The 26124-nt window shown below is 41.5% G+C and overlaps 1 protein-coding gene across 1 annotated transcript in view; it reads left to right on the top strand.

Moving 5' to 3' along the window:
- The window catches only part of si:dkey-215k6.1 (transmembrane protein 132C), a 144085-nt gene that overhangs the window by 78984 nt on the left and 38977 nt on the right, over positions 1–26124 (top strand). Inside the window, exon 5 of the mRNA XM_053421089.1 lies at positions 6564–6759. Within this exon, the coding sequence (XP_053277064.1) occupies positions 6564–6759 (196 nt within the window). The remainder of the gene's footprint in view (positions 1–6563; positions 6760–26124) is intronic.

The following is a 26124-nucleotide window of genomic DNA, read 5'->3' as shown; positions in this document are numbered from 1 at the left end:
CTTTCTCAGTCTCTCTGGTGCAGCTAATACATCTCTGACAGCTGTGTTTGTGTGCATGTGTGTTTGCTTGTGTGTGCACTCACGAGAGGGAGTGTGCACGTGTGTGTTTGTTATTACCTGTGACAATATGATGCTTTCAATCACAGTCTCTATATAACATATTTATTTTTGCTTTCCACGTGTATCTATATATATATGATATGAATCTGTTAAACCTCCCGTGTCACACACACAGACACACACACACATAGCCACACACACACACCTGCTGCCAGCCACTGGTTGTGTAGGTGTTGAGGGGAAACGCTGTAAGTGACAACTTCCTCTGAGCAAAGAGAGAAAAATTGTTCCTTCGCCTTTTTTCTTGTTCTTCTCTTTTCTTTCCTGCCTTGTTTTCTCCATTTTCTCTAAGGGGATGTTTCCTCTCCTCTTGCCAGTGGGACATGTCTGTATGTGTGTGTGTGTGTGTGTGTGTGTGTGTGTGTGTGTGTGTGTGTGTGTGTGTGTTTGTGTGTTCTCTATTGTCCTTTGAATTTCCCATGAGACCACCACTTCCCTACACTACACTTTGATAAGACAACCTGTCCTCACTGCGCTTGCCTCACTTTGTCTGTCTGACTTTGTGTTTGTGTGTGTGTCTCTGTGTATGTGTGTGTGTGTGTTTTATGGAGCTAATGTATATATTTCCTGAAACGTTGCGGGTGCTCTAAAGAGAGAGACATTCCTTTAGCTCATAAATGTTTCTGTTTTTGTAGAAGACAACAGCCACAGCTAGATGTTGATGATGTTGTTGAGATGTCAAACCTTAAGAATTTAGATCCAGAAAATCTAGATCACCAAAGTCAGGAGGATTTATCTTCTGGGGACCAAGAATGTTGTTGAATGAAATAATGAAATCGTAAATAAATAGTTCTTGGGATATTTAATTCAGGAGAAATGAGTTGGACAGTAAGATGAAGATTGTGTTTTAGAATCACACCACCATCATGGGCTATATTTGAATGTAGAAACATAAAAGGTGACCCAGAGTAACCAGGCCAGAATCAGGAAAGCTGAAGATTTGATGAAACTAAATCCTTTAATTGATGGTTAAATAGATAAACATAGAGAGAGAATGAAAAAAAGATCCACCAACCCCGGTAATCAGCTCGGAGACGCCACCCGGGCCCAAGCAGTTACACACGAGTGTAAGAAGTGAGTCCAGCCGGCGTCTCTGAAGACACTCACACTGCTGCTGCCAGGAGAGAATCTTTTTATCTTGGTTTATAGGCTAAGCCAGGCCGGCCTCCCAAGGCAGAGGAACATTCTCTATCAAAAAGATGTGTATCTGTCTGTCTCGCTGTGTATTATGTTGTGTGTGTCTTTGTCTGGCTTCACAGGTGTGACTCATGAATACAAGTCCACCTTCAGATGCTCTAACTCTTTGAAACGTTCAAAGACGTGTTTTGTACTGGATTGTTTTCATTTTTAGTGTTTTCAGTGAAACTACTTTTCTTCTTCTTGCCTCTTTTACGTTTGCCTCAGATCAGATCAAACCGGAATTAACTTCCTGACATTTTTCTTATTTTGTGAAAACAGCACATGTGCAGGAAACAGAATGAACACAATTCTTTTGCCATGATGAGGATAAGTTAATAATTTATGTACTGGATAGTGAACATATCCATAAGGAATTCACAGTGATAGATTATATTATTACGTCTGTAAAGCATTTATTGCGGATCTGTATCAGGGGGCAGATCCAGGAATATGTTTTCACTTTCTTTAACATTGCGAGATGGGGAGTTTTTAAAATGTTTATTCGATTGATATTTATGAGGTTGTGAATCCGAATAAAAATCTGGATCTAGTAAAAAATGAAATGTGGTTTCTTAAGGGGCCTGTTGAGCCTTGCTGGAGGTATTTAATTTACATTTTTTTATGATCTATGTTTAGGAACTGACAGTTTAAACAAAGTGCATAGAATCCTTCCTTAGAAAGAGGGTTGGGAAACCAGGTGATGTTAATGCACTCAGACCACAACTCACATCACCTTATCAATAAAGACGATAACAGTGTAAGATCGGCTTGGCCTCAAGAAAAACATGTTAGGGAAGTGTGAAGTGATGCAGCAGCTTTGTGTGGCGGGTTTTGAGTGTTGAAAGAATAGTGTTTGGTTGCGTGTGTGCGTGTGTGTGCCTGCAAGTGTGCGTGTGCGTGTGCGTGCATACACCAGAGGACAGTGTAATATTGTTTTGGTGCCTTGTGGTTGGGACGGAGCTAACACCTGAGTGAACCTGTCACTGCAGACACATTGCTTTTTCAGCTCCAGTGATTACACTGCACCCAAACACACTCTCAACATTTCCTGGGTGGTTCTTTGTGTGTGTGTGTGCGTGTGCGTGTGCGTGTGCGTGCGTGTGTGCAGGTATGTGTGAAACACGGAGGGAAGTGTGTTGCTGGTGCATTGTTTGCGTGCATGTGTCTGCGAGTGTGAGAGAGTCAGGAACAGAGTGTGAGAGTGACAGAGCATTGCTTCTCTGTGTGTATGTGTCTAAATCTCTGCTGTATTCAAATTCCGCCCTGGAAAATAGAAAATGGGGGTTACTGATACAATGTCCTTCGAGGTAAAACATCACTTTGTGTGGATAGGTATGGACACCCACACACACACACACACACACACACACACACACACACACATAGGTCAGGGTGAACCTGATTTGAAATCAAATCTATTTATGCATATAGATGTCATTCTACATTCATGTCATTTGATTTCCCATAATTAAGAGTTTAAGTCATTTTAATAGCATCACATCAACATCCAAGGTTTCATTATGACTGGGAAGCTCCAGCTCTTATAAACCAGCTCTGTCTGTCTATACAACTAAAACAGGGAAAAACATCAGTGTAGGAAGCGTTATTGTTTTCTATAAATGATACAAGGAAATGTTGTTTTCTTATAAAAAGTATCATTCTGCAAATCACAAAATCCTATGGATGATGGATGGATGGATGGATGGATAAAAAGAAAGATAAATGGATGCATGGATGACTTCGTTAATCCCCAAAGCAAAATGTATTTGTCATGGCAGCAGTTACAGAGATGCAAAAACACAAATCAATAAAACACACAGTTAAATAATGAGCAGCCCTGACATAGTTAACCAAGCTGCAGTAGGAAGTAAAGAATGAAATCAGTTAAATAGAAGTAAGGTAGAAGTAAGAAGGTAAGTAGTGTGCTCGTCTCATGCACAAGGGAGGGGGGGGGGGGGGGGGGCAAAGAGCAAAGTTTCTATGTCCACGGTGCTGAGAAATGATTCATTGAGTTCAGCTCTGGTGGAGGTGAATTATAAAAGTCTGATTTCAGTCGGCAGGAACGACCTCCTGCACGGTTTCCAGTGATCCAATCAGATTTCACCACCACCTCCTTCAGCCAATCGGGTTGCTGCTGTTGACTCTCGTCTCCTCTCTCGCTCGCTGTCAGCTGTCATTTCATCGTGACCCCTCCTCCAAACCCAATCACCTCCAGTCTTCATACCCAAAGCCCCCGGTCGAGCCCAGCAGGGTCCATCCATCATCCTCTTCAGACCTTCAGCATCCCAACCACCACCAGTGTCTGGACCCCGGGGGGGGGGGGCTCACGGCCTCACCCCGTCTCTCACATCCCAACAGGCTCTCATCTATATCACATCATCATCTCCTCTGCTGTGCCTGGCGATAAAAATATACTATCAATTAAAGTCTCTCCTAAGTGAAACATCCGCAGCTTGATTAGACTTTATAATGGCTGCGTTGTTGATGTTTACCATCGGCTGTTTGGAAAGATGGACGACGTGACAGGCTGGCCTGCGCTCGAGGCTCGTCTCCTCCATGTTACTGGAAAGGACATGAACTGAACTACTAGGCAAACTACACGTGGAATTAATTTCTTTCAAAGACGGTTTCTGTCATTTTAGGTAGTTCTCATCACACTGACTTTTTACACGTGTTTATTTTTGTCGTGCATTTGTGTTGTGTCCTCAGTGCACGATGGCAGCGCTGAGCAATCACACGGCTTCTTGTCTTTGAGCTGAAAATCGACTATTTGATGAATATCAGAATCCTGCAGGTTTAATAAATCCTGTGAGTTGGTTTCCAGTCTGAGCTGTGTTTAATTTCAGGATTTGGTTGAGTTCACTTGGTCATTTTCAAAATCCTATTAAGGAATTGGACTTTCGCTCTCTCTCTCTCTCTCTGCGGAGCTCCCTCTGTCACTCGGTGCCAGTAGAATGGAGCGGCTGGTCACAGCTCACTAATGGACAGTAACGCATGAAATAAAGCAAAGACTTGCTAAAGCTGAGCCACTGGGAGGACGCTGCGTTCGAGGAGCTTGATGACCTTCTGTGATGGCAGCGCTCTGAAATATGAGAGTGTGAACGGTCAAGTACGGCTGTAAAAAATAAGTTGTGGGTTTATCTGTGCACCGATTATAAAGAGCTTGGCATGGACTTACATAAAAAGCTGATTCTTTCTTTGAGATGATAAAGTATCACTGGCCGGTAGTTTGGTAAAAGACAGAAACAGAGAGCGGCCGACAGAAGGGTCGAGACGGACCGAGGAAAAAAGAGAAAGTATGATGGAGGGATCTGGAGGAGGTCAAGGGAAGCTGACATCCATCAGTTCTCTGTCCTTAATCTATCCGAGCAACGCGGAGCTCAGCCCATTTCTCCCGTGAATCAGTCACTCACACACAGAGACACACCAGATATCACAGACCCTCTGCAATTGGCTTTGTCGTGGCCTTTCACCCCATAAACCCGAGTCTGTGTGTGTGCGTTCGCCTGCGTGTCTGTAAAACCGAGCTGTAAAACTCAAAAATCAATTTACAGCTGCTAATGTTCTCCTTCTTTCTTTGTAACTCGTATTCCACCAGCTACTGTGTGTGTTTGTGTGTGTGTGTGTGTGTGTGTACTTCTTCAGATATCTTTGAGAACTTAACAGAGTGAAGACAATTTCAGAAAGTGAGGACATTCTCGTATGCCCTGACTTTTTAAAAGAGCGGTCAGATGTTCTTGCTTTTAAATCTTTGGGGTGGATGTTTTTGAAAAATCTCACTCGCTTAAAATAAGCACATTGAAAAAAAAGTCAACATCAAGGATATTTTAAATCCCCAAAGTAAAAGTAACAGGTCTTAATTGTCATTGTTAGTGATGTTTCTGGTGCGTGCAGAGTTTTTGAAAATCTGAATTTTGACGAGAGGCTCAAAGGGAAAAAGTTAGTTTAGTAAAAAACCCGCATTAGTGTAGACGAGGGGTAAAATGGAACAACAAGAATGTGTGTGTATGTGCGCGTGTTTGTGTGTCTGTCTGTGTGTGTTTGTGAGAGAAAGGGACAGGGACAGGGATATTTTTATCAATGGATTCAGAAATGTTTCAGTTGATAAACTATATCTAAATTGTTTTCAGAGCTCCTTTATTGAGGCTGTGAATCAGTCGTCTGTTTATCTCTGGAATCTCACCCAGGAGACCTTCTGTGTTGCACTTAATATGAATTGTGAGTCTGTGTGTTTCACTGCTGTCTGCTGTCCCATTTCAGAGGTTCAGAGAATGGTTTATTTAAGACATCCTGTGTTTCTTTTGCGTCACGTCCATTAATTTGAAGTGGCACAAACACAAAGTTAAGTTTTAATTCAGTCGTTTATTCTGAATCTGATCCCAATCTTCACTTTCGGGGTCTTGACGTCCAGATACAGCAACAACTCCAACGATGACGCTGCTGTCTCAAGACTAGGAAAAGGAAATGTAAAGGATCTCCCGTGGTGATAAATGATAGAAAGGGATGTGATTCACTGATGGAGTCAGGATGCCTGACAGGCAGAGAGGCAAAGCAGGTAATGACAGTCTGCAGAGTTGTGAGGGCACAATGTGCAGCAGGTCCCAAGGTGTCAAAATGACAGACAGCTTCCTGTATATGAGGATCAGAATAGGAGAATAGAGGTTAGTTAGAAGTTACCACGATAGAAAGTTTGACTGAAAGTGTTTTCTAGAGATGTCACCTACTGATTATTTATATATGTGTTTCTATGGGTCAGTATTTATTTGTTACCTCATCGGACAACTTTGAGTCGCTGGCAAGTTTTGCTTGAGACTTATTGCTGGATAATAAAACCTGTCTCAGAAACATTTACAGAATCTTGTCTGGGCCAAAGACCAAAATGTGTATGTAAACATAAATAAGATGATATTAGACTCAAATTAAATCAAATGAGAGAAAGAGAGAGATGCAAACACAAACTTATAAAGCAGCATAATGCAGATTAACCTACTAAATATTTATTAAAATATCTAATTAGAAAATATATCATGTTTGGTCGGGATTAAAATCCATTGGCAAGTCTTAAAATGTGACTTTACTTTTCTCTTCAATCTTTGTAGTTATTATTGCTGAATGCATTTTGGAATTAATAAATATCTGTTGTTCCTCCTTGTCCTGGATGTCAGCAAATGTTTTTCTTGTTGTTGTATTAGATTCTATTTTGTTTTATATAACCACATTGTGTTACCAGCATTATAAACATCACTTTACATCTGTTTCTGCAGATTGGAGAGTCCATCCTACGAGGTGATGCAGCTGTTCTTTGAGGTGGACAACGTGATCAACCTGGTGCCGACCCAGACTCTCCACTGGAACGTGGAGTACCCAGCCGGCTCCCAGACCACTTCCAGGCAAACGGAGAAAGTGTCACACCTCTACATCAGCAACGCTGACATACAGGGCATCGTGCCGCTGGCTGAGGTAAGTGATGACTGGAGAGATGAGCCCAGATACAGATATCTGCCAGCCTAGATGCTGACTTACTGAAATGTGCACTGCTGGGGATCAGGAAGCATTCCTTATCCTGGAATTGACACCACTCTCCCCTCCATTTCCCTCCTCGCTTTAACCTTCTTGCTGACACGCCCAGCCCCCCCCCGTTCCTTCAGGGTGATCAAAGCTGTAAAGGTCAGCTTGTTTACCCCCCCCTTGCTACAGGCCTCCTGGTCACACACACACAGCAGGTTTCATAACAAGCAGCCTCGCAAATGTGTTCTCACAGCCGCGCAGGTAAAGAACATATAAATATGCATGTAGATCTACAGTCGCTCAAATCACATGCAAATGCCAACACACAGGTTCACATTTACAACTGTCCCCCTCCACTTACATTCAAATACACACCTTCACTCGTGCACCAACGCGTCTCCTGTGTGTGTGTGTGGCGCTGACAGGTGTCGCTCCTGCTGAGACTCAAACACATTTGCCCCTAAAGGTCTTAAAAGGCTGTTTTCCATATAGAACCAAATCCTGTGTTTCTATCCCTTTGTTCAGTGACTGAGCCAAAAAGCACAAACACCACAACAAAAGGAATTAAAATCTCTAATGAAGTTCTTTTTTTGCATCTTGAATAGAAAAGGGCATCAAGTGATTAAATAAACAACATCAGAGGGGCGGTTCATTCATTAATCTCCAAGTGCATGGCATGTACTTTATATACAATAGTCAATAAGTCCAGCAGATTCAAAGCATCTGTTGTTCTGAAATGAGGAAACACACTTTTTGGCTCTCTATCTTTGCTTTCCTCTACATTTGCACTGTAAGTGCAAGCAAATCACTTTAATTAAACTGGAAATATTACATTTTTCATTTAATTGAAAAAGGCCACAGCACATGGAGGTAAAACAGTTATCAGATAAAATAAACATGTAATTTTATAAATGCAATTAAACATATGCAATTATTGGACTATTTTGTGTTGGTCTCATCCACATTCCCTGTCTTTGACAAAGGTCAGGAGGTTGAATTTAGAGCCTAGAGACTGGAAAACAAAATAAACCATTACAATTATGTCCAGGTCTTCATGATGCTGCAAAGTTTCTAATCAGTTAATACTCTACCATCAATTTGTACGTTCACAAAGCAGAGCTGAAACATCCCTGAGCATAGAAACCTACAAAGTGAGGAGGAGGAGGAGGAGGAGGAGGAGGAGGAGGAGGAAGAGGAGGAGGATGCTTTTCAAAATGCTCCCTGTTCCATTACCAGTGGGGCAGAGCCAGTGATAGCCCTCCTTCAAACAGCAAAGCCCCAGTGGGAAAACTCAATTTTGTTCAGGGCTTGTGCAGCTCCCGTCTCTTTCACCCACGGCAGAGAGCAGCCATCATTTCAAACCGAGCTGCTGTGGGGATTCTGCTTCTTTTCAAGGGGGCAGCGTGAACGGAGCCGAGGGACGAGTGATGCTAACATCTCACTCCCCTGCTTTCTTCACACCCATACAATTAGTTAAAGGGACTTTTCAGTTATTTGCTGTTTGATATTTGTTTTTCTGGAGGTTAATACAAAAAAAAAAAAAAAAACACTGTTTCAAGTGTGAGCCTTGAGTTTTGTATTTATTCATTTTTATTTAATTTAGCTGCTGTTACCAGTGCGTTTCCTCTCCTGTGTGTTTCTTTGTTGGTTCATTTGTAAGCAAGATTATGCAAAAACTATTGGACAGATTTCCACAGGACTTGGTGGACGGGTGAGGTGTGGCTCAGGGTAGAATATGTTAAATGTAGGGGCGGATCCAGATCAGGGGACTGATCCTCGATTATTTTCTTCACCTGTAGTTTGCTCAAGAAATCATTTACGGCTCTTGATGAAAAATATCCACCACGTTTAAAGGACAGATATTTATGAGTTTTTGAAAAAGGGTGCAGATCCAAATAAACATCCAGATTTATTGAATTTAAATGTGGTTTCACATTGGGGGTTGTTGGGCCTTGTGGGGGGTATGTTCTCCACTGAGTCAAATATAAATGCATTTAAAACGTGTTGAAAGTAACTTCTTATAAAGTTTAATGCCACTCTGCCACTTTTTCTTCTTTCAAAACACATTTGTTGTTTTATGTAAACCTAATTTAATGGTGACATCTATTCTGATACTTCTAAAGACGTGCACGCACAGAAGCACACACACGTACGTGGAAATGACTTTATATACCCACAGTAAAACACCCAGCCTCACTTTGTCTGCCTCCTTCTCTTTTTTTCGCCTCCTCTTTGGGTAAAAGCATCCAGAAATGGCTGCTATTACAAGCTATTTGGGCTTCCTGATTTGTTTACCAGAACTACTGACCAGGTGTCGCTGACAAGGGTCTCTGGGATAAGTCTCTGAGATGAAAGCTCCGGCTCTTCAGGCTTTTTATGTGAGAATAACGAAAAAAGGAGTGAAATTATGAGCGAGCATCTTCAAAGAGCGCTGGATGTGAAAGCTTTCACAAAGTCCCGCTCCTTCTCGAGCAAATTCCCTCAATTGGCGACTGGAACAAAAACGCAACATCACAAGTGCCACCATGTTACAAAGATGCAGCTTTTACATATTTAAACGGCCTAAAAAAAACAGGCAGCATCCGGAGCACTCGGCTTTGAAACCTAATCCCTCTGTCAGATCTGTTTGAGTGATTTTTGCTCCGTCTCAGCCCATCATCCACCATCTCCCAAATCACAAGTCAGCTTATCAGCAGCACTGATGTGGCAGTGCAATAGGTCTTCTCTCTATTTTACGAGGCAAAAATGAAAAGCAGAACACCGCCTGTCATTACCAAGCCCTCGCTGACATTTTCCTCCTAATTCGGCACATCCATTAAGGTGCCGGTCTCTTGGCTGAACGGGAAAGAAAGAGGCCCTCTTCAGGAAATGAGGGATTATTAGCAGTAATTTCTCTCATGTGGGGGCTGGAAAATAGGTTTAATCTTGTGGAGGAGAGGGAGAGGAGAGGAGAGGAGGTAGAGGAGGAAGAGGAAGAGGAAGAGGAGAGGGGAGGAGAAGAGAGGAGAAGTGGAAGAGGGGAGGCAATAGGAATACGGGATTTTAAATTAGATCATTGACTGTATTCTGTATGTTTTCATGTGCATTGTCCTAATTTATACATAGTCAGTGACACTATGATACGTCTTGTCCGAAAAAATCCCCATAAGAAACTTAGAACAAAACTTGCTAAGTGATGTATGACCTCAGTTTCTCAACCTCCAAAATAAACAGAAATGTAACTTTAACAGATTTCCTTTGCAGCTCCTGTCACTTCCTCCCAAAACAGAGGTTTTGTTGCAGAGGAAGTTTTGAATCTCTCAGATTGGTGACACTCTCTGAAAAGTGGACTGGGAGTCAGTGTGTGAGTGTCAGCAGCATCGTCACTGAACAGAATTGAATCAGCTCTGTGCTTTTCACAGTGAGAAGCTTCCTTCCTATTTAACTCAGACAAAACTTCTCTAATTTAATCCTGTGTTCGTTTCACACAGGAAGCAAACAGCGTTCTTCAGTGAGAAAATGTTTTTTGTCGACATATCCATCCGGCCACAGGGCTTCAAGAAAAAAGATGATATCTCACATGAAGCCTGATGTCTAACTATCTGTAGTCATTGATCCAATTGGCAAAGTTCAGCAGTGTTAAGAGCATGGACTTTACATAAAGGTGGACGACATTATAGCTGTGTGTAAACAGCAACCTCCTCCATGTTAGCAGAGGGGACATGGACCAAATAAAAAGTCATTATCTAATATAGTCTTTTTTTCTAGATAGCATTTATCACACTGATGTACATTAAGGGGATTTGGTTTAAACATCCCTGGGTCCACATCATCACTGCTGTTTGACTCAGCAGCCGTGTTTAGGATATTTTAACTTAATTTAAAACAGGAGGAAGTCTACGGTTGAACGTGTCCAAGTTTCAGCACCATGGACAGCGACACAGTGTGTTCTCAGTTCAGAATCTTGTGTTTGTGTTGACGTTGTGATTATTTGACAATGAAAAAAGTTCTGTGTATGAATCTCGGACTGGTTTACAGGGAGATGCATTTCTGGTCTATAACTGAAGAGAAAACACGAGAGGAAAGTAATGGAGGCAGATGAAAAGAGGAGGAGGGACAGAACCAGCAATCTTTAGTAGCCTGGGGAGAGCAGGATGAGAAGGGAGGTCAGAAATGGACCTGCTATACTTTCCCTGCTCTCAGAGATGTTTTAGAAGCTGATAAACTGGAGCAGTAATAATGTTGTTTTTAAATTCCATTCAAGCGCCATTACACACCTCTGGAACAAGGCTGTTTCCTATCAGAGCCAGGAAGAGAGAAGAGAGCGAGAGACACAGACATATCATTTCTGCTTTTGTATTGCATCAGCAGTACATACATTCATACAGTGTCAGTTTAAAGAGATGATTCTCAACACTTTATATTGTAATTGAATATATTTATATGGATATATTGGAAATTATTTTGAACCTGTGACCATTTTTCTTCATCTTTGCAATTTTTTGTGTATTTTCTCATCTTCTATTCTGGCAACCGTGAGACGAGGAAGGCAAAATAAAATAACTTATTTTCTTCCTCTTCATCTTGTTCTTGTCTCGACTGTTTTAAAATTGATTAGATTTTTTTGGGGACTTCTTTTTTATCAGTCTGGCCTCCTGTTTTGTTTTTGCCCTGTTTGACTCTTTCTCATCATCTTTTCACCGCTTTCACTCATTTTTGAGTCGCCCCCTTCTCGCTTTAAATTATCCTCTTGTCTTCCTCATCTTCTCCTCTCTGTCTCCTCCTCTCGCTCTCTCGCTCTCTCTCTCTCTCTCTCTCTCTCTCTCTCTGTCTCTCTCTCTCTCCTTCATCCCTGCCCCCTCTTTCCTCTGTTTCACCTCTCTGAGGCTTTGCTGTGTAATTAATTCTTAATTGGAACACTTGTTTATCTTTGTTGCCTGAAGATGCCTATGAATTTCCTCCTCTCGATGTATGTGTGTGTGTGTGTGTGTGTGTGTGTGTGTGTGTGTGTGTGTGTGTGTGTGTGTGTGTGTGTATGTGTGTGTGTGTGTGTGTGTGTGTCTGCATGTGTGTGTGCGTGTGTGTGTTATGCTAAGTGAGTCCCTTTTCTGCCTCCTCTGATTGTTTTTTGTAGAAGGAAGTCAATGTGTAGGAAGAGGAAACTAAATAGTTAATAATCTCTTGAGGGGAGCGTATACACACACACACATGTACACACAAACACACACACATACACACACACACACACACACACACACACACACACACACACACACACACACAGTTTTAAGCTCAATTTACAATTTTCACAGTCTGGGTCTTTATTAAAAACTTCATTTTCTCACTCTACCATTTTTTTCTGTTTAATCTTTATGTCTCGATCTTTTATTTTCGAAATCCCCTATTTGCTTTATGTGTGTGCTTGTGCGCGTGTGTGTGTGCATGTCGCCACTTGTCTAAATACCTGAGCCTGCTGATCTACTGATATTAAGCAGGGCACTGTGGAATCGATCCGACAAACACTCTCCCCAGGTTGTCTCAGTTTGTTTGTTCTGTGAGCAGCATTTGTCTTTTTAAAGGTAATTAGTAAACATAGACGGATCAGCCACAACGTTAAAATCAATAACTTGTGTTATAAATGTATTTAAACAAATACAGTTTTGTTTGACTGCTTCAATAGCTTTCCTAATATTCATTCACAGGACACACACGGAGGGAATCTCCCCTGTGGGCCTGTTCCTGTAATTAACCTGCAGGTCTCCTCTTTACTCACCACTGTCTTCATCTTTACAGTTTGCAGAAAAAACTGCAAGATTTCATCTTTGCTTTTTCTCACCCGGGCCCTTGCTTCTCTTCACATTTAGTATTTGCTTGTTACCGGCCTGCGAATGCCAAGTTAATCAAGACACATGACACATCCCCCGTTATGTGTGTGTGTGTGTGTGTGTGTTTGTGTGCGTGAATGTATTTGGGTCACTGAGAACTTGCGTGTACTGGGCTCCAGGTTCATTTCCATACCAAGCGACTTTGGTTTGCTCCAATCAGTCAACAGCAATAGGGAGAAAAAGGGAGATGTGTGTGTGGGGGGGGGGTTAAAGCGAGAAAAATAAGTTTAGAAGAAAGTAAGAAGATGACAAAAGCTATAAGGCTGAAGGAGGGCACCACACTTTCTAAGTTAATGTTAAAAAAAAGGCAGTGGATTCTTGCAAAGTCAATGAGACAAGCGAGATAAAGGCACGTGCTCTGGGCGCAGTGTATTGAGAGGAATAAGCTCTGGTTCCTCTTTAAACTTTTAAGTTGTACAAGACATTTGCCTGATTTAATGCAAATGCCAGTCAGCTTCAAGCATCCTCCTTGTCACTCATTGTATATTTAGCGATGCAAAAAAAAAAAACTCTACTTCTTTGTAGCCGTAACAATAACACACGCAACAAAAATAGTCGTGAAAAGTACATATCCAACGGCTCACAGAACTTTGTGAGGACAACACTGGTGGGTGGAGGGACTGGATAAAAATGCAATTTCCATCTTCTTTGTTATGTTAAATTTCCTGTATCAGTGCAAAACGACTGTTTATTTTGTACATGAGGCAGGAATTCAAGTTTTTCCAAAGTGGGGTAAAAGAAAACTAGATGCTGCGGTTGGTAAGCAGTCGTTCAACATTCTGTGTCTGACTTTACACAATGAAAAGTTAATCTCCTTTGATGGCTCTGTCTCGTCGAGTTAAAAACACAAACGTGTTCTCTGAATGAAAGTCGACTTTTGGGTTCTTTACAAAGGGTCAACCAGCAAAAGCAAAGTGTTTTCATTTCAAATTCTATTACTATATAAAATGTTATCAGTCCATAAACAGTGAGGGATAACTGCTCCTGAGCCGCAGACTGGTTAATATATGCAGGTTTTTAATCCAAACAAAACAAAAGTTCATTTTGAGGGAGAAAACTTAAAACAGAGGAATCACCCACTTTAGTTTCCGGTTTCATTGCCAACTTGAAACCGATGATGCTGCATGAAAATGAAAGCAGCACCAGAGCTTTAGGAGAGATAAACCAAGACAAAATGACAAGTGGAGGGAGACTAAATACTCATCTTCTGACAAGATTTACTGATTTGACTTTTGCTTCTTTTTTTTTCTTTTACTTGAACTAAATCACAAAGTGAGAACAGCCTCCTTCATGCTCAGTTACACTTAATCCCACCCGGGAGCTGCTTAGTCCAACCACAGTGCCCTCGTGGGCCGTGAAAGCAGCTGTGGTGCAGCTGGAGACTGGAGTGCTGTTCTCAAGTGTACGTGAAGAGCTAAAGGGGGGGGGGGAGTCGTGCCACCAGGGTAATGGCGCCGAGGTAAGACTAGCAACTGTTTATGGTCCCAGCGTTTTACAGCATTTGGGTCAACAGCCGTCTCACAAATTAATCAAATGATAAAAACTGGAAGTAGAACGGCAGAGTAGAACCCGAACCTCCGCCAAGGCCCGACAGTCCCCATATGAAACCATATCTAAATGCACTAGATCCAGATTTCTGTTTGGATCCGGACCAAATTGCACACTCTCTTAGAAATCAGTCCCATAAATATGATAACAAACTATCAAAAAATACCCTATCTCCTAAAGAAAGTGAAAATTCTGGATGTAAAAGGATTTTTTGTAATTCTACTGAAAAACAAACAAAAGGAAGGATGTGAAAACACAAACAGAGCAGGAGATGGATCGAGATGGTAAACAGGAAATGTCACTCTAATCCAGTTTTAGATGAAAACCTGCTTTATGTGAAATCAGCCTCGTTACAAAGGAAAGACGTAGGTGAGAAACAGGCAGAGAGACGGACGACAAGAAAGAGGGAGAATGGGGAGAAAGAACAATTTGACTAGTTTAAAATAGATAGGATGGGGGGGAGTAGGAAGAAAGGGGAAAGGGAGGGTGTTAAATTGATAGACTTAGGAAGGAAAGAGAATAGACAGAAAAGAGAGGGATGGGTCTGACTAATTGATAGAAGCGAGAAGGGGGAGTCAAAGAGAGAGAAGGATGGAAAAATAAAGAGAAGGGGAGCACGAGAAGGAGGAAATTAGACAAGCTAAGAAGGTACAAGTGGACACAGAAGGGAGAGAGAGGGAGACAGAGAGAGAGAAAGAGGAGGGAGGCTGGTGAAGGTGCAGAACAGCATGTAATAGTCCCCTGGATGTCCTGGGCCGCACAGAGGAGGAGAGAGAGGAGTGAGAGACACAGAGACAGAGGAGGAGAGAGAGGAGTCGAGAGCAGGGCAGTTCTAATGCAATTAGGGGTCTTGAAATTGAAAGTACAATTCTCTCTGGGATCTAAGCAATAGTGGTGTGTGTGTGTGTGTGTGTGTGTGTGTGTGTGTGTGTGTGTGTGTGTGTGTGTGTGTGTGTGTGTGTTTGTGTCTGTGTGGATAGGCTGTTAGCTTTCATATCTACCAAACGTCTTCATCCCTCCTCCCTCGTGTTTTATCTCTTCATCTCTCCCTCTCTCAATTTGAGTGTTTAAAATGACTCCCTCCTTTTACTGTCCCCTCCCTCCATTAAATTTTTTTTCTATCTCTGCTCCCTCCCGTCCCTCCCTCGCTCGCTTGCTCCTCTCTGGCTCCATTCATTCAGTTCTGTTCCTCTGTTTCCCTCTATCTCTCAGCTTTTATAAATACATTTCCTTAATTGTGACAAGAAAAAACAAATGTTAGCTTCTTTTTACATTTACTTTTTGTAATTCAGACATTTAGCGGACGCTAATCCGTTTTCACATATTTGCCAGAAGTACAACTTTCATTTTGAATCAACAAATACTGAAGAAGAAGATTAATGAATTCATTTGGATCCCATCGGAAATAAATGTTGACAATTATTTGTCAACAGTTGTCTTTCTATTGATGCATACTTAAAAACAAATATAATAATATAATACAAGTTTAATTAAACATTGGGTAAGTACTTTCCTTGTCAAACTTTGACCATTTTTCACGTTATCTTTAATAAAACACAAATTATAAAGTATCTGTTATTGCTGATCTGATTATTTTTAGTTAGTTCAGTGACAAAACCTTGCAACTACACGTGTTTATACAAGTACACACAAACACATAGAATTGTATAAATACACTCACCCAGCACATTATAACAGCTGTACACCTGCTCACTTGTGCAGTTTTCCATCGAGCCAATCATGTGGCAGTGGAGCAATTACAAAGATCCGGTCAAGCGCTGCAGTTAATCAAACATTGGACTGGGTGAAGACATGTGATCTCAGTGGTTCTGAATGTGGCACGTGGGACAGAGACCAGTCTGCTCTGATGACTCTGGATTTCTACCCTAGGCTGCAGATGGAAAGGTCAGTCCAGGCTGCTGCTGTACTGTGTTAATGTGAGGAAGTGCTTCATGGCACGCTGGGCCCAATAACACTAATCAGACACAGAGTAAAAGCTGTGCAGGAATTTTGGTGTCGACCATTTGTATCCATTTATGTCCAGAATTTACCATCATGATAACGCATCATGTCAGGACCTCTGTGGTCTCCCCAGTCACCTGATCTGAAACCAATAAGTCCAATAGACCTTTGGGATTTGGTATAACAAGGGACTGGGAGCCTGGATGATTCAAACATGTGAACGTGGAGCAGAATCAATGCCACAAACAACAATCCGGCTGATTTGTGGTCAAAGTTTGGTCCAATCCGGTGTTTGTCTGTTGTTCCTAATAAACTGCTCACCCAGTGTACATACACACAAAGACTCAATATTATTTCCACCTATATTTTCCTTGATAATTGGTGTTAGAGGGAAGGCTCAAACAAGGCCAGTCTCTCTGGCTAATTACCTGCTCTAATTAGCAGTGTGCATAATTACCACTGGTGAACTGGAACACAGTCCCCAACCACACTTATCCACTTGGCCCCGTTACCACTCGTGTCCACAGGTGTGTTTGTGCGCACAATAGCCTTTTTGCGTGTGTGTTTGTTTGTCGGTCGATTCAACCTTTGATTATCGTGCTGGCAGCGAGACAGGAAGGAAGTAGGTTAGCCGTGAGATAATTGCCCCAGCAACAGGGTGATTGACTCCCAGATACCCCCACAGGCTCGTTAGCATCTCGTTAGCAGCAGCAATTAGGATCGTGACAGAGAAGGCAGGTGGGACGGCGAGGGAGGGCACGACATTGGCGGTAGAGGTGAAGAGGTTTAGAATACATTAGAGCCACTAAAGAGAGAGAGAGAGAGAGAGAGAGAGAGAGAGAGAGAGAGAGAGAGAGAGGGGCTGTGAAAACTCAGGATAAGTGACTGACGGGGGGGATTTGATCTCCAGTGTAACTCACAACTTTCAGGTGATCAGTTTGAGTCCTAACTGCTGAGGCACAACTACACAGAAATATGTTTCTGAAAAATAACAGTAGAGCAAACATTTAAAAAATTGAAATAACATTCTGTCAAATAAAAGATTATAAAATGTATTCAAGTAGCAGTAAATGTTCTAATTAGTCTGTTAAGTCGTTTGTGGAGCTTTCATTTGTTCGCTTTAAGCTTTGATTCATATTTCCTCTAAATAACAGATGAATGCAGATGGAGAGATGGTGCATTTTATTTTGAATAAAACTCTGCTATGCATGCAGACATGAGGACAGGAAGTAGGTCAGATGTGTCCATATGCATTGTTAAAAGTTTGTAAGTGAGATTTAAAAATACATACACGTTTCAAGTTATACTCCAGTATTTATATGTTATCCCTTGATATGCCCAATTTAAAATCATACTTAAAATATTTAAAATGCATATCATCCCTCATGTAAAACTTCCAAATGTTATCATCTTTCTGAATAAGTACTCAATGAAATGGGATTTGAGGACTAGTCAAAGTTACAATCCTAAAATCAAATGTACTTAGAGAATAAACTAGAAAGAGAAACTAGACAACTTGAATTTTCATCTATGTCATACGTAAGAGCTTCGTTAATGACAGGAATCATCTTTTAGAAAAACGTATTAAACACGTACTTGGCCCTTTATTTTTGGAGCGAGCAGAGTTTATGTGTCTTATCTTTTTGATTTTAAGTTACAGAGCAGCTACTGTTTTTAACTGAGTCAGTGTGAGGAAAGATAAATGAGCATAAACGCTCTTTTTGATAATATCCTGCTTCCGACCTGAAACAATCACGGCCTCACAGTGTTGTCCGCCCACCAGCTGAATGTTCATTACCTTGAAGTCATCAATTGGACATGTTTCATCTCAGAGTGTGTGGTTGAATTAGTCACACGAGGATCAAGTGTAGCAGGAGAAAAAAAAACTGCCTTCCCGTCCTCGTCTCATCAAACCTGTACTCCTACACATATCACACAGGGCATTGTTCTTACAAACACTCCAAGTGGAATACTAGTTTAAACACAAAACAATTGTTATAATTAAAATGAAGCTGTTGTCTGCTTGCCATTTGCATTGTGATGAAACAGCCCACAATTCACAGGTGGAGGAATTACCTTGAGAGAACCATGGAAGATAGACTGGAAATCAAAAGTCTAGATACATATGCAGGGCTGTGATATGCAGGCAGGTACATTGTACGACGTAAACTAGAGATGGCCAACCCACTGGATATTGTTGTGATAGATGTAGTGATCCCAAGCGACAGCAGCATCAAGAAGTAACATGAGAGGCTTGAAACATGCAGAGGAACTGAAAGAGGAGCTGGAGAAGATGTGGAAGGTGAAGGCAGCAGTGGTGCTGGTGGTAATCACACTTCAAACTGGGAGATGCCCTCGGCAGATTCCAGGAACAACATGTGAGACCTCTGTCCAGAATGAGGAACAGCTAAGAAACTGCATAGAACCCTCACACATATTTGTTTCTGTACTTATACATGGCAAATACACAATCCTATACTTGTTGTGCATTTAAACTGCACACAATGCAACTCTAAGGTGTGATTGTGCGATGAAAGCAGATCGAAGCTCAATCAATGTCTTTCCCAAGAAAATGTGGGAACAGAAAATCGTGGATACATTGCATTAATAATCTCTGAAATCCACAGGGACAGCGGCACGGCTTATAAAAGTCTTAAAATAACTCGGAGTGAAAGAGTGGGAATTTGGCACACGCTCGGTTAGTAATGATTAGTCTGAAGTCTTATAGATCACAAGAAACATTTCAGCGTTTGGCTGGAGCCTGAAGTAATTACTCTGTCTAGCAAATAGATTTGATACTATTCCACACACAAAAACACACACACACACACACACTTATATACTCACTAGTATAAAAAATGGCATAGACACACAAACACCGACACTATAGCACACACCCCGACACACACAACTCTGTTGCAGCCAAATAAATGAGCCGACACTCCTCGGGCCTAATAGTCTGGCTGTAATTAACATTGTCATAGTGATAATAGCCATTTATCCCTGACATATCACACACACACACACACTCACTCACACACACACACACACACACACACACACACACAGAGTCCAAACCTCTATCTTGTCTAGGCAGCTCGCCCAGCTGTCATCTCCCTCATCTGTCTCCCTCCCTCCCACCTCCTCGTCCTCCTCGGCCTCCTCCTCCTCCTCCTCTTCCTCCTTGGCCTCCTCCTCCTCCTCCTCACTATTCAGACCTCATGATCCTTTTTTTCCTCCGTCATTCCTTTCTCCCTCTTCCTATCTCTACATGTCCTCATATTTCTCATGATTTTTCTCTTCTCATGTCTCTTTCCTTCATCTCTCTGTAAGCAGTTCTCTCTCTCTCTCTCTCTCTCTCTCTCTCTCTCTCTCTCTTCAATCATCTCTTTAGTCAGTCCTTCCTTTGGCCAGTCACGGGACGACTTCCTGTCTCTTTGGCAGGCTGCAGCAGAACAGAGTCAGCAGGACACCAAGTGTTTGTTGTTTTCTTCCAGAGAAGTAGACAGTTGTTCTCATTTGTTCAGTCAAAAACAAGTTTCCATCCAGCTCAGCAACAAAGAGTGGTGCAGCTCTAGCAGACGGGGGGGGGGGATGCACACAGAGAATCAACAGGCAGGGCAGGTTAAGAGGCTCCTCACCAGTTGATCCTCAAGACGTCAGATTGCTACAAGCGGCGCATTAATCAGGTGAACAAACAGAAGCAGCGGGACCTCCACTGTGTCTTCGCTTGGTTCAAGCTGACTCAGCTCTTTTTCCCATCCTGTCATAGTTCATAAGGGAAAATGCACTTGCTCTCATCTAAGCACCCACGGGTGTGTTAAAGTTTCAGTGTGTGAGAAGAAGGTGAAAGGGAGCTATTGGCAGAAACTGAATATAAAATAGTCCTAGTGATATTTTCACTGGTGTGTTTCATCTACGTTGTAGTTTACTTTACCCTAGAAGGAGCTCTTTATATTTAAATTCTTTATATTTATATCGGGAGCAGGTCCTCTCTAGGGAGGCCGCCATGTTTTTTTACAGTAGCCCAGACTGGACAAACTAAACACTTTTGAGATTGTAAGACAGCTGAAGGTTGCCACAGGTTCTCCTTCATGTTCGGAAGAGTAGGCTGAGGAGAGGGGTATTCAGCTGCAACATGCAACCTCACCACTAGATGTCACTAAATTCTATAAACTGGACCTTTAACTGCAGCGGAAAGCAACTGAGCTGTGCACTAACAAAGCCCTGCACTGAAATAAGAGGAGCAGTATTTCCCTGTGATTTTAAGGCTGCATTATTACTACTACATGGGGAGCGGCTCTGTGCACACTCGTCTCACAGAAAAGAGAAGCTTTCACTCTGACTACCTTTCAAATGTGCCCTTTTAATAACAATCCACCAAGGGGCTGGTGCCTGACTTTTACAGGGAATGGGAGTTGGCACTCTGAGTGGTTTATCACATGATTCAATAGCAAAGTGGTTTCGGACACATGCTAAATGCACTAGTTTTACAGGCTTAAGCTAAGAGCATCGAAAGAGAGCGCATAATGTCATCAATATCATTTTTTGATCATTGTATTGTATATTTTTATAAGCAGTTACCATGGCAGCAGTTTGTGTTGCGTGTTGTGGTAAAGAACCAGCTTTTTAGGAAGTAGGTGATTGAAATGTGCTACATCACACGCACACGCACTACACTTTGTTATGCTTCTACATACCCACTTTTTAATGTCTCTTCACCTTGACATGTTATTACAACCACAAAGTATGATACATGTACGCAGACACACTGTCTGTGTTCATAGACATCAGGGATTGATGCGATATTGATGATACTATAGTTTGCGCATTAGAAAGGCAGCCTCTAATTATTTTAGTAAACAGTATTGACTTTTCGTGGCACCGGGCGGCCGCTCTGCTGAATCACAATATCAGTTCGAGTCGAGGTTCATTTACTTCAACACGAGCCAAATCACAGACAAGCCGATTCGAGGTGCTCTGTGCAAGAAGAGAGATGAATGAAACACAACCAACGTGTGTAGCATCAAGGCTTCTAGGTGAGGCTGAGCCACACAACAACAATCAGGAATCGGTAAAGTGAAGGCAGAAGCTACAGTGAAGGTTTGATTGTTGAACTTCTGGATTCAAGCAGCCGCCAAACAGCTGTTTTTCCTTTTTTTTATTAATTTGAATCACTCGCCTCTGGGATTTGGGCAATGTTAATTTCCTGTTGTCTGCAACGAACATACTTGACTTAGTGGAGCATGAAGAAAATCACAGTGTAATCTTTTCAAATTCACAATAGGAAGAGTCATTATTATTATTATTATTATTATTATTATAATTATTGTTGTTGTTGTTATTATAATACAACCAACTAATATTTGGTTATGTAGGAGACCAGGGTTAACAGTAAATAACTTTTTCTTTTGCGTTTCCTTCTGTTCCCGCCTGAGAATACTTCACATGTTATACGACTTTCTGATTCTTAATTCTTTACACGGGATATGTCTATAACAGAGGATAATGATAACACTGATTCTGTTACACACTCACACGCACATTTATAAATATACTTTTAAATAATTACTTTCCACTACAGTAAAAATGTGGCGCACACAGAGTTTGCATCCTATCTCCTCCCATCTGTGGATTTTTTTTTATTCATATAGCTGTGAATAACAATACCGGCTCTAATCAAACTATGATAATTGAATAAAAAACAACATTAGGTAACACAACAGGAAGCAAAAAACGACCAAGTTAGAAAACTGGAGGTGTAATGAGTTGTTTGAAATAAATCACTATTCTGATTAATTAACAGTCTGAGCCTCGAGGCTTTTTATTCCACCTGTCTCCCTGTGTGTGTATTGATTGAATTTTGATTATGCATAAATTATTTCACTTTAAAACAGTTGGGATGTAAACTATTATAATTCCGTGGAGTTGTTATAGTCAGAACAGGAAGTGCATTAGGTTTTCACAAGTCAAGGGACAGTTATCTTATTAAGGTATTCTACACATATATATATATACACACCTCCTCTGTGCCTTCATGTGCTAAATAAGCTTTAAGTGATGGTTCTATATGCTCTATATGGTTCCTTTATTTTTAGTCTTAATCATTTCATTCTCTTCCATTCTATTATATCCACTCCTTCACCAAGCATATCTTTGCACGTACAGCAAATGCAATCTACATGTGCTGTTAAATTGGTCGGACTAACACCTTTACAAAGTACATAAAGTAAGTTTATAACTGTGCGGCGAGAGATAAGCAGACTTCAAACACCCTCAATTAATGTGTTAGCTCAGCTGTAAAAATTGAATTAGAGCAGTAACAGGCTGAACATTTGATTTGCAAACATTCACATCTTCACTGACTTTATTACTTAATTAATGTTATATATAATGCAATAAACAAGGTGTAGGAATGCGTGGACTGGAATTTTCTTTTCAGCTTTCTGCTGCAGCCTCTCAGCACAGATGTGTAAATGCATTTTTCAATGCTAGCGTAACTGTTTGTCCTCCTCTCGATCTCTTCCCCTCTCGAACATGATTTCTTCTGTGTATCCTCTTGTATCCACTCAGTCTTACAGTTTTTTCATTCTTTGCTGAAATCAGGGACACAAAAACCATCACATAATAATCCTCCATTATAAGTCTGCACTCTTCTCTCCTGTATGACACTCAGAAGAACACACTATAAGTATTGCACATTGTTGGCCGTGATTAAACATTGAATAATCATCCTATTACATTGCTCTTTCTCTTATCCTCTTATCCTTTTTTCTTTTCTTTAATATATTTCTGCAATTTCTTTGCACTTGTTCTTTTTTCCTATTTCTGTTAGTAGCAAAGGTTTTAGTGTAGAGATGCTAGAATGTATACAAAGATGGACGATGAGTCTCAGTATTGTGGATTGGATGTGAAACACAGCTACAGATTAGAACTCTCATATTGACGGAAAGAGATTCCTTGGTTTGTGTGTGTATGTGTCAGAGAGAGAGAGAGAGAGAGAGAGAGAGAGAGAGAGAGAGAGAGAGAGAGAGAGAGAGAGAGAGAGAGAGAGAGAGAGAGAATGAAAGAGAACTGCTTACATATTCTTATTTGTAAGTCACAGTAAGAATTGAATTTGTACAGAAGAGCAAAAAGCTCCAGTTTTTCACTGTGTCAACTCTTTCACAACACTGGCTTTATGCTTGACATCGTGCGTGCCTATGTGTGTACACATGTGTGTATTTGTTGTGTGCCATTTTGTGTGGTCTCGCTCTAGTTGCTTCACTTTAAATCGCCAACACCTTACACACACAAACACACACACAAACACACGCAGTCTTGTCTCCATAACTTCGGAGGACGTGACATTGACTTACATTTATTTTCTGGGAACTCACTCCAACCTTAACCTTAACCTGAGCATAACCCTGGCTAAAACATGTCAACCTTTAACTTTGGTCCCCATAGGGAAGACAAGTCCATATAACAGATTTAGGTCCCCACAGCATGAGTAATACCTGGAGCATTCACACACACAAACACACACACACACACAAACACACACACACACACTGTACATGCATGGCCACACTTCACAGAGTGGAAAGGCCGTTCCCTTGACTTAATTTCTCTCTACAACACAAACGTTTTTGTTAGTACATGTCGGATGCATACGGGCACACACAAACATTTATTATTTCTGTTGCTCTCTCTCTCTCTCTCTCTCTCTCTCTCTCTCTCTCTCTCTCTCTCTCTCTCTCTCTCTCTCTCTCTCTCTCTCTCTCTCTCTAAACACAAATACACACTTACACCTGTGCAGGAGTCTCCATGCAGTCGTCCATTCATACATCCTCACACTTGACACACAAGACCTCAGCAGACACACACACACACACACACACACACACACAGCTGGCAGCCACACTCCCTCTGAGCTTATCTGGGTGCAGTGTGGAGCAGCTTTTGAAGGCAGCAGGGAGCCGGTTGTTGACGAGCCACTTAATAATTCCCTTGGACAGGCATGAAATTCTTTCCCTTTTCTCTCTCTGTCTCTCTTTCTGTCTCCTTTGCTCTCGCTCTAATATTCCTTTTCCTGCTGTGTTTGTATCTGTTGTTTTTTATTGACTTTTCTCTCTTTCAGTCATTTTGCTGCGTTTAATTTAGGTTCTCTCTCCTCTGTTCCTTTCTCTGTTTGTCAGTCTCCTCTCTCTCTCTCTCTTTCTTTGCGGCTCTCTCTCTCTGTGATCAATCTTGAAAGCTCAAGTTGTTAACATGCAGGTTAATAAGGCACTTGTAATTACATCCTTCCTGTTGAACAAAGTAGAGCTGATAAGGCAGTTTTTTGCAGCAGTCGACCTGCATAGACTGTAAATAAAGAAGTACAACGTGCCTCCTCTTACTCGTATGCAATGTACAGAAATGAAACCAAAATATCACAGGTACAGGTGCCGCCATGATGACATCTGGAACCAATGTAGTGATCAATGTCCAGTAGATACACGTGCTTGACCAATCACGAGTCAGTCTCTAATAATTATGACGATTCACCGCGTTTCATAAAATCAAATAACCAATCAAAACCAAACTCTTCAAATACTTGAACACTTGAACAAACATCAGTGCGATAAGAACATTCTACAATGACAGAAACCATCTTTGAGAAACATTATTAACCTGTACTTTGACATTTTAATGTGGTCCTGGTTCAACCACTAACATAGAGGAGGATGGGTTTATTACCTATGCTGCAGCCTGCCACTAGGGGGCGATCAGGATGATTTGGCTTCACTTTCGGGGAGCTGTCATGTCGTTATAAAGAAGTCCATGTATTGGACCTACACCACCATTACTGAAGAATCATGCACAACTTATTTTTATGTTATTACCCAATAAATGTATGATTTGGTTTGAGGACAGGCCGCAGAACATTTACTCATGATGTAGAAATGGAATGCAAAGACAGAAGAGATGCACAGAATCCACCAAAGTGTCTGTGATGTCTGCTAAGATCTGTGATGCGATAAATACGCTGAGAATGATTTTTACTTTTTAGAAGAGGATGTCAGTTGTGCTTTAATTCACCAAGAAGATGTTTTCTCTCTTTCTCTTGCCTGTGGTAAAGATAGCGGAGATGTAAACATGATCTTATCTGTGGTGTTTCTATGGCTTCCACGAGATTAGTGCCCCGGGACCCAAACACACTCAGTCTATCAGTACAGTATAGATACTGTATAGGCTGCATACCAACGCAAACACACAGAAAACACATCTCTCACCTTTATCTCTTGTCATCTTTCTCTTCCTCCTCTTTGATTTCTTTATCCCTCCATCTGCTCTCCTACCCTCAAGGTGGAGGGATAATCTTCTCGTTAATTTGTTATTTTTTCCTTCTGCACGTCTGTTTTCTTTGTGCCCTTCACATCACCCTCTCCTTCTCTCCTTCCTCTCGTCTTTTGCTTTTCATCCCACTTGCCCACACCTCTCCACGTCCTCTTCCTCACCTGTGTGTCTTTTTCAATCTGCAGCTGTCTCCTGTCATGTTACGTACATTAACATGTGGGTGCTATCTGCTGCTGATTTCAGGTCAGTTTGAGCAGAGAGTAAGAAACGAGGGGAAACTATAGAGTAACGGATTATGACAGTGTGTGTGTGCGTGTGTGTGTATGCGTGTGTGTGTGTGTGTGTGTATGCATGTATGTGTGTGTGTGTGTGTGTGTGAGAGAGAGAGAGAAAGATCTCATTAAGTAAAGGTCACATTGGCGTGTGTGGCAGAGAAGGATACAGGGCGTTCGGCAACTTGTCACCAGTCACATGTGCTTAAACTCTTCAGTGCGTTTGTTCCAGTGTGTGTCTGTTTGTGTGGGTGTGTGTGTGTGGGGGGGGTGGGGGGGGGGTGTTGTGGCTTCCATCTTTATACAGGTTTTTACATACGGTGTAAACAGTGTCTGTAAATGTCAAAATG

Source organism: Pleuronectes platessa, chromosome 4 (assembly GCF_947347685.1).
Source record: "Pleuronectes platessa chromosome 4, fPlePla1.1, whole genome shotgun sequence".
NCBI classification, from domain to species: Eukaryota; Metazoa; Chordata; class Actinopteri; order Pleuronectiformes; family Pleuronectidae; genus Pleuronectes; species Pleuronectes platessa.
The sequence above is the reverse complement of the archived record's forward strand: the minus strand, read 5'-3'. Positions and strand labels throughout refer to the sequence as shown.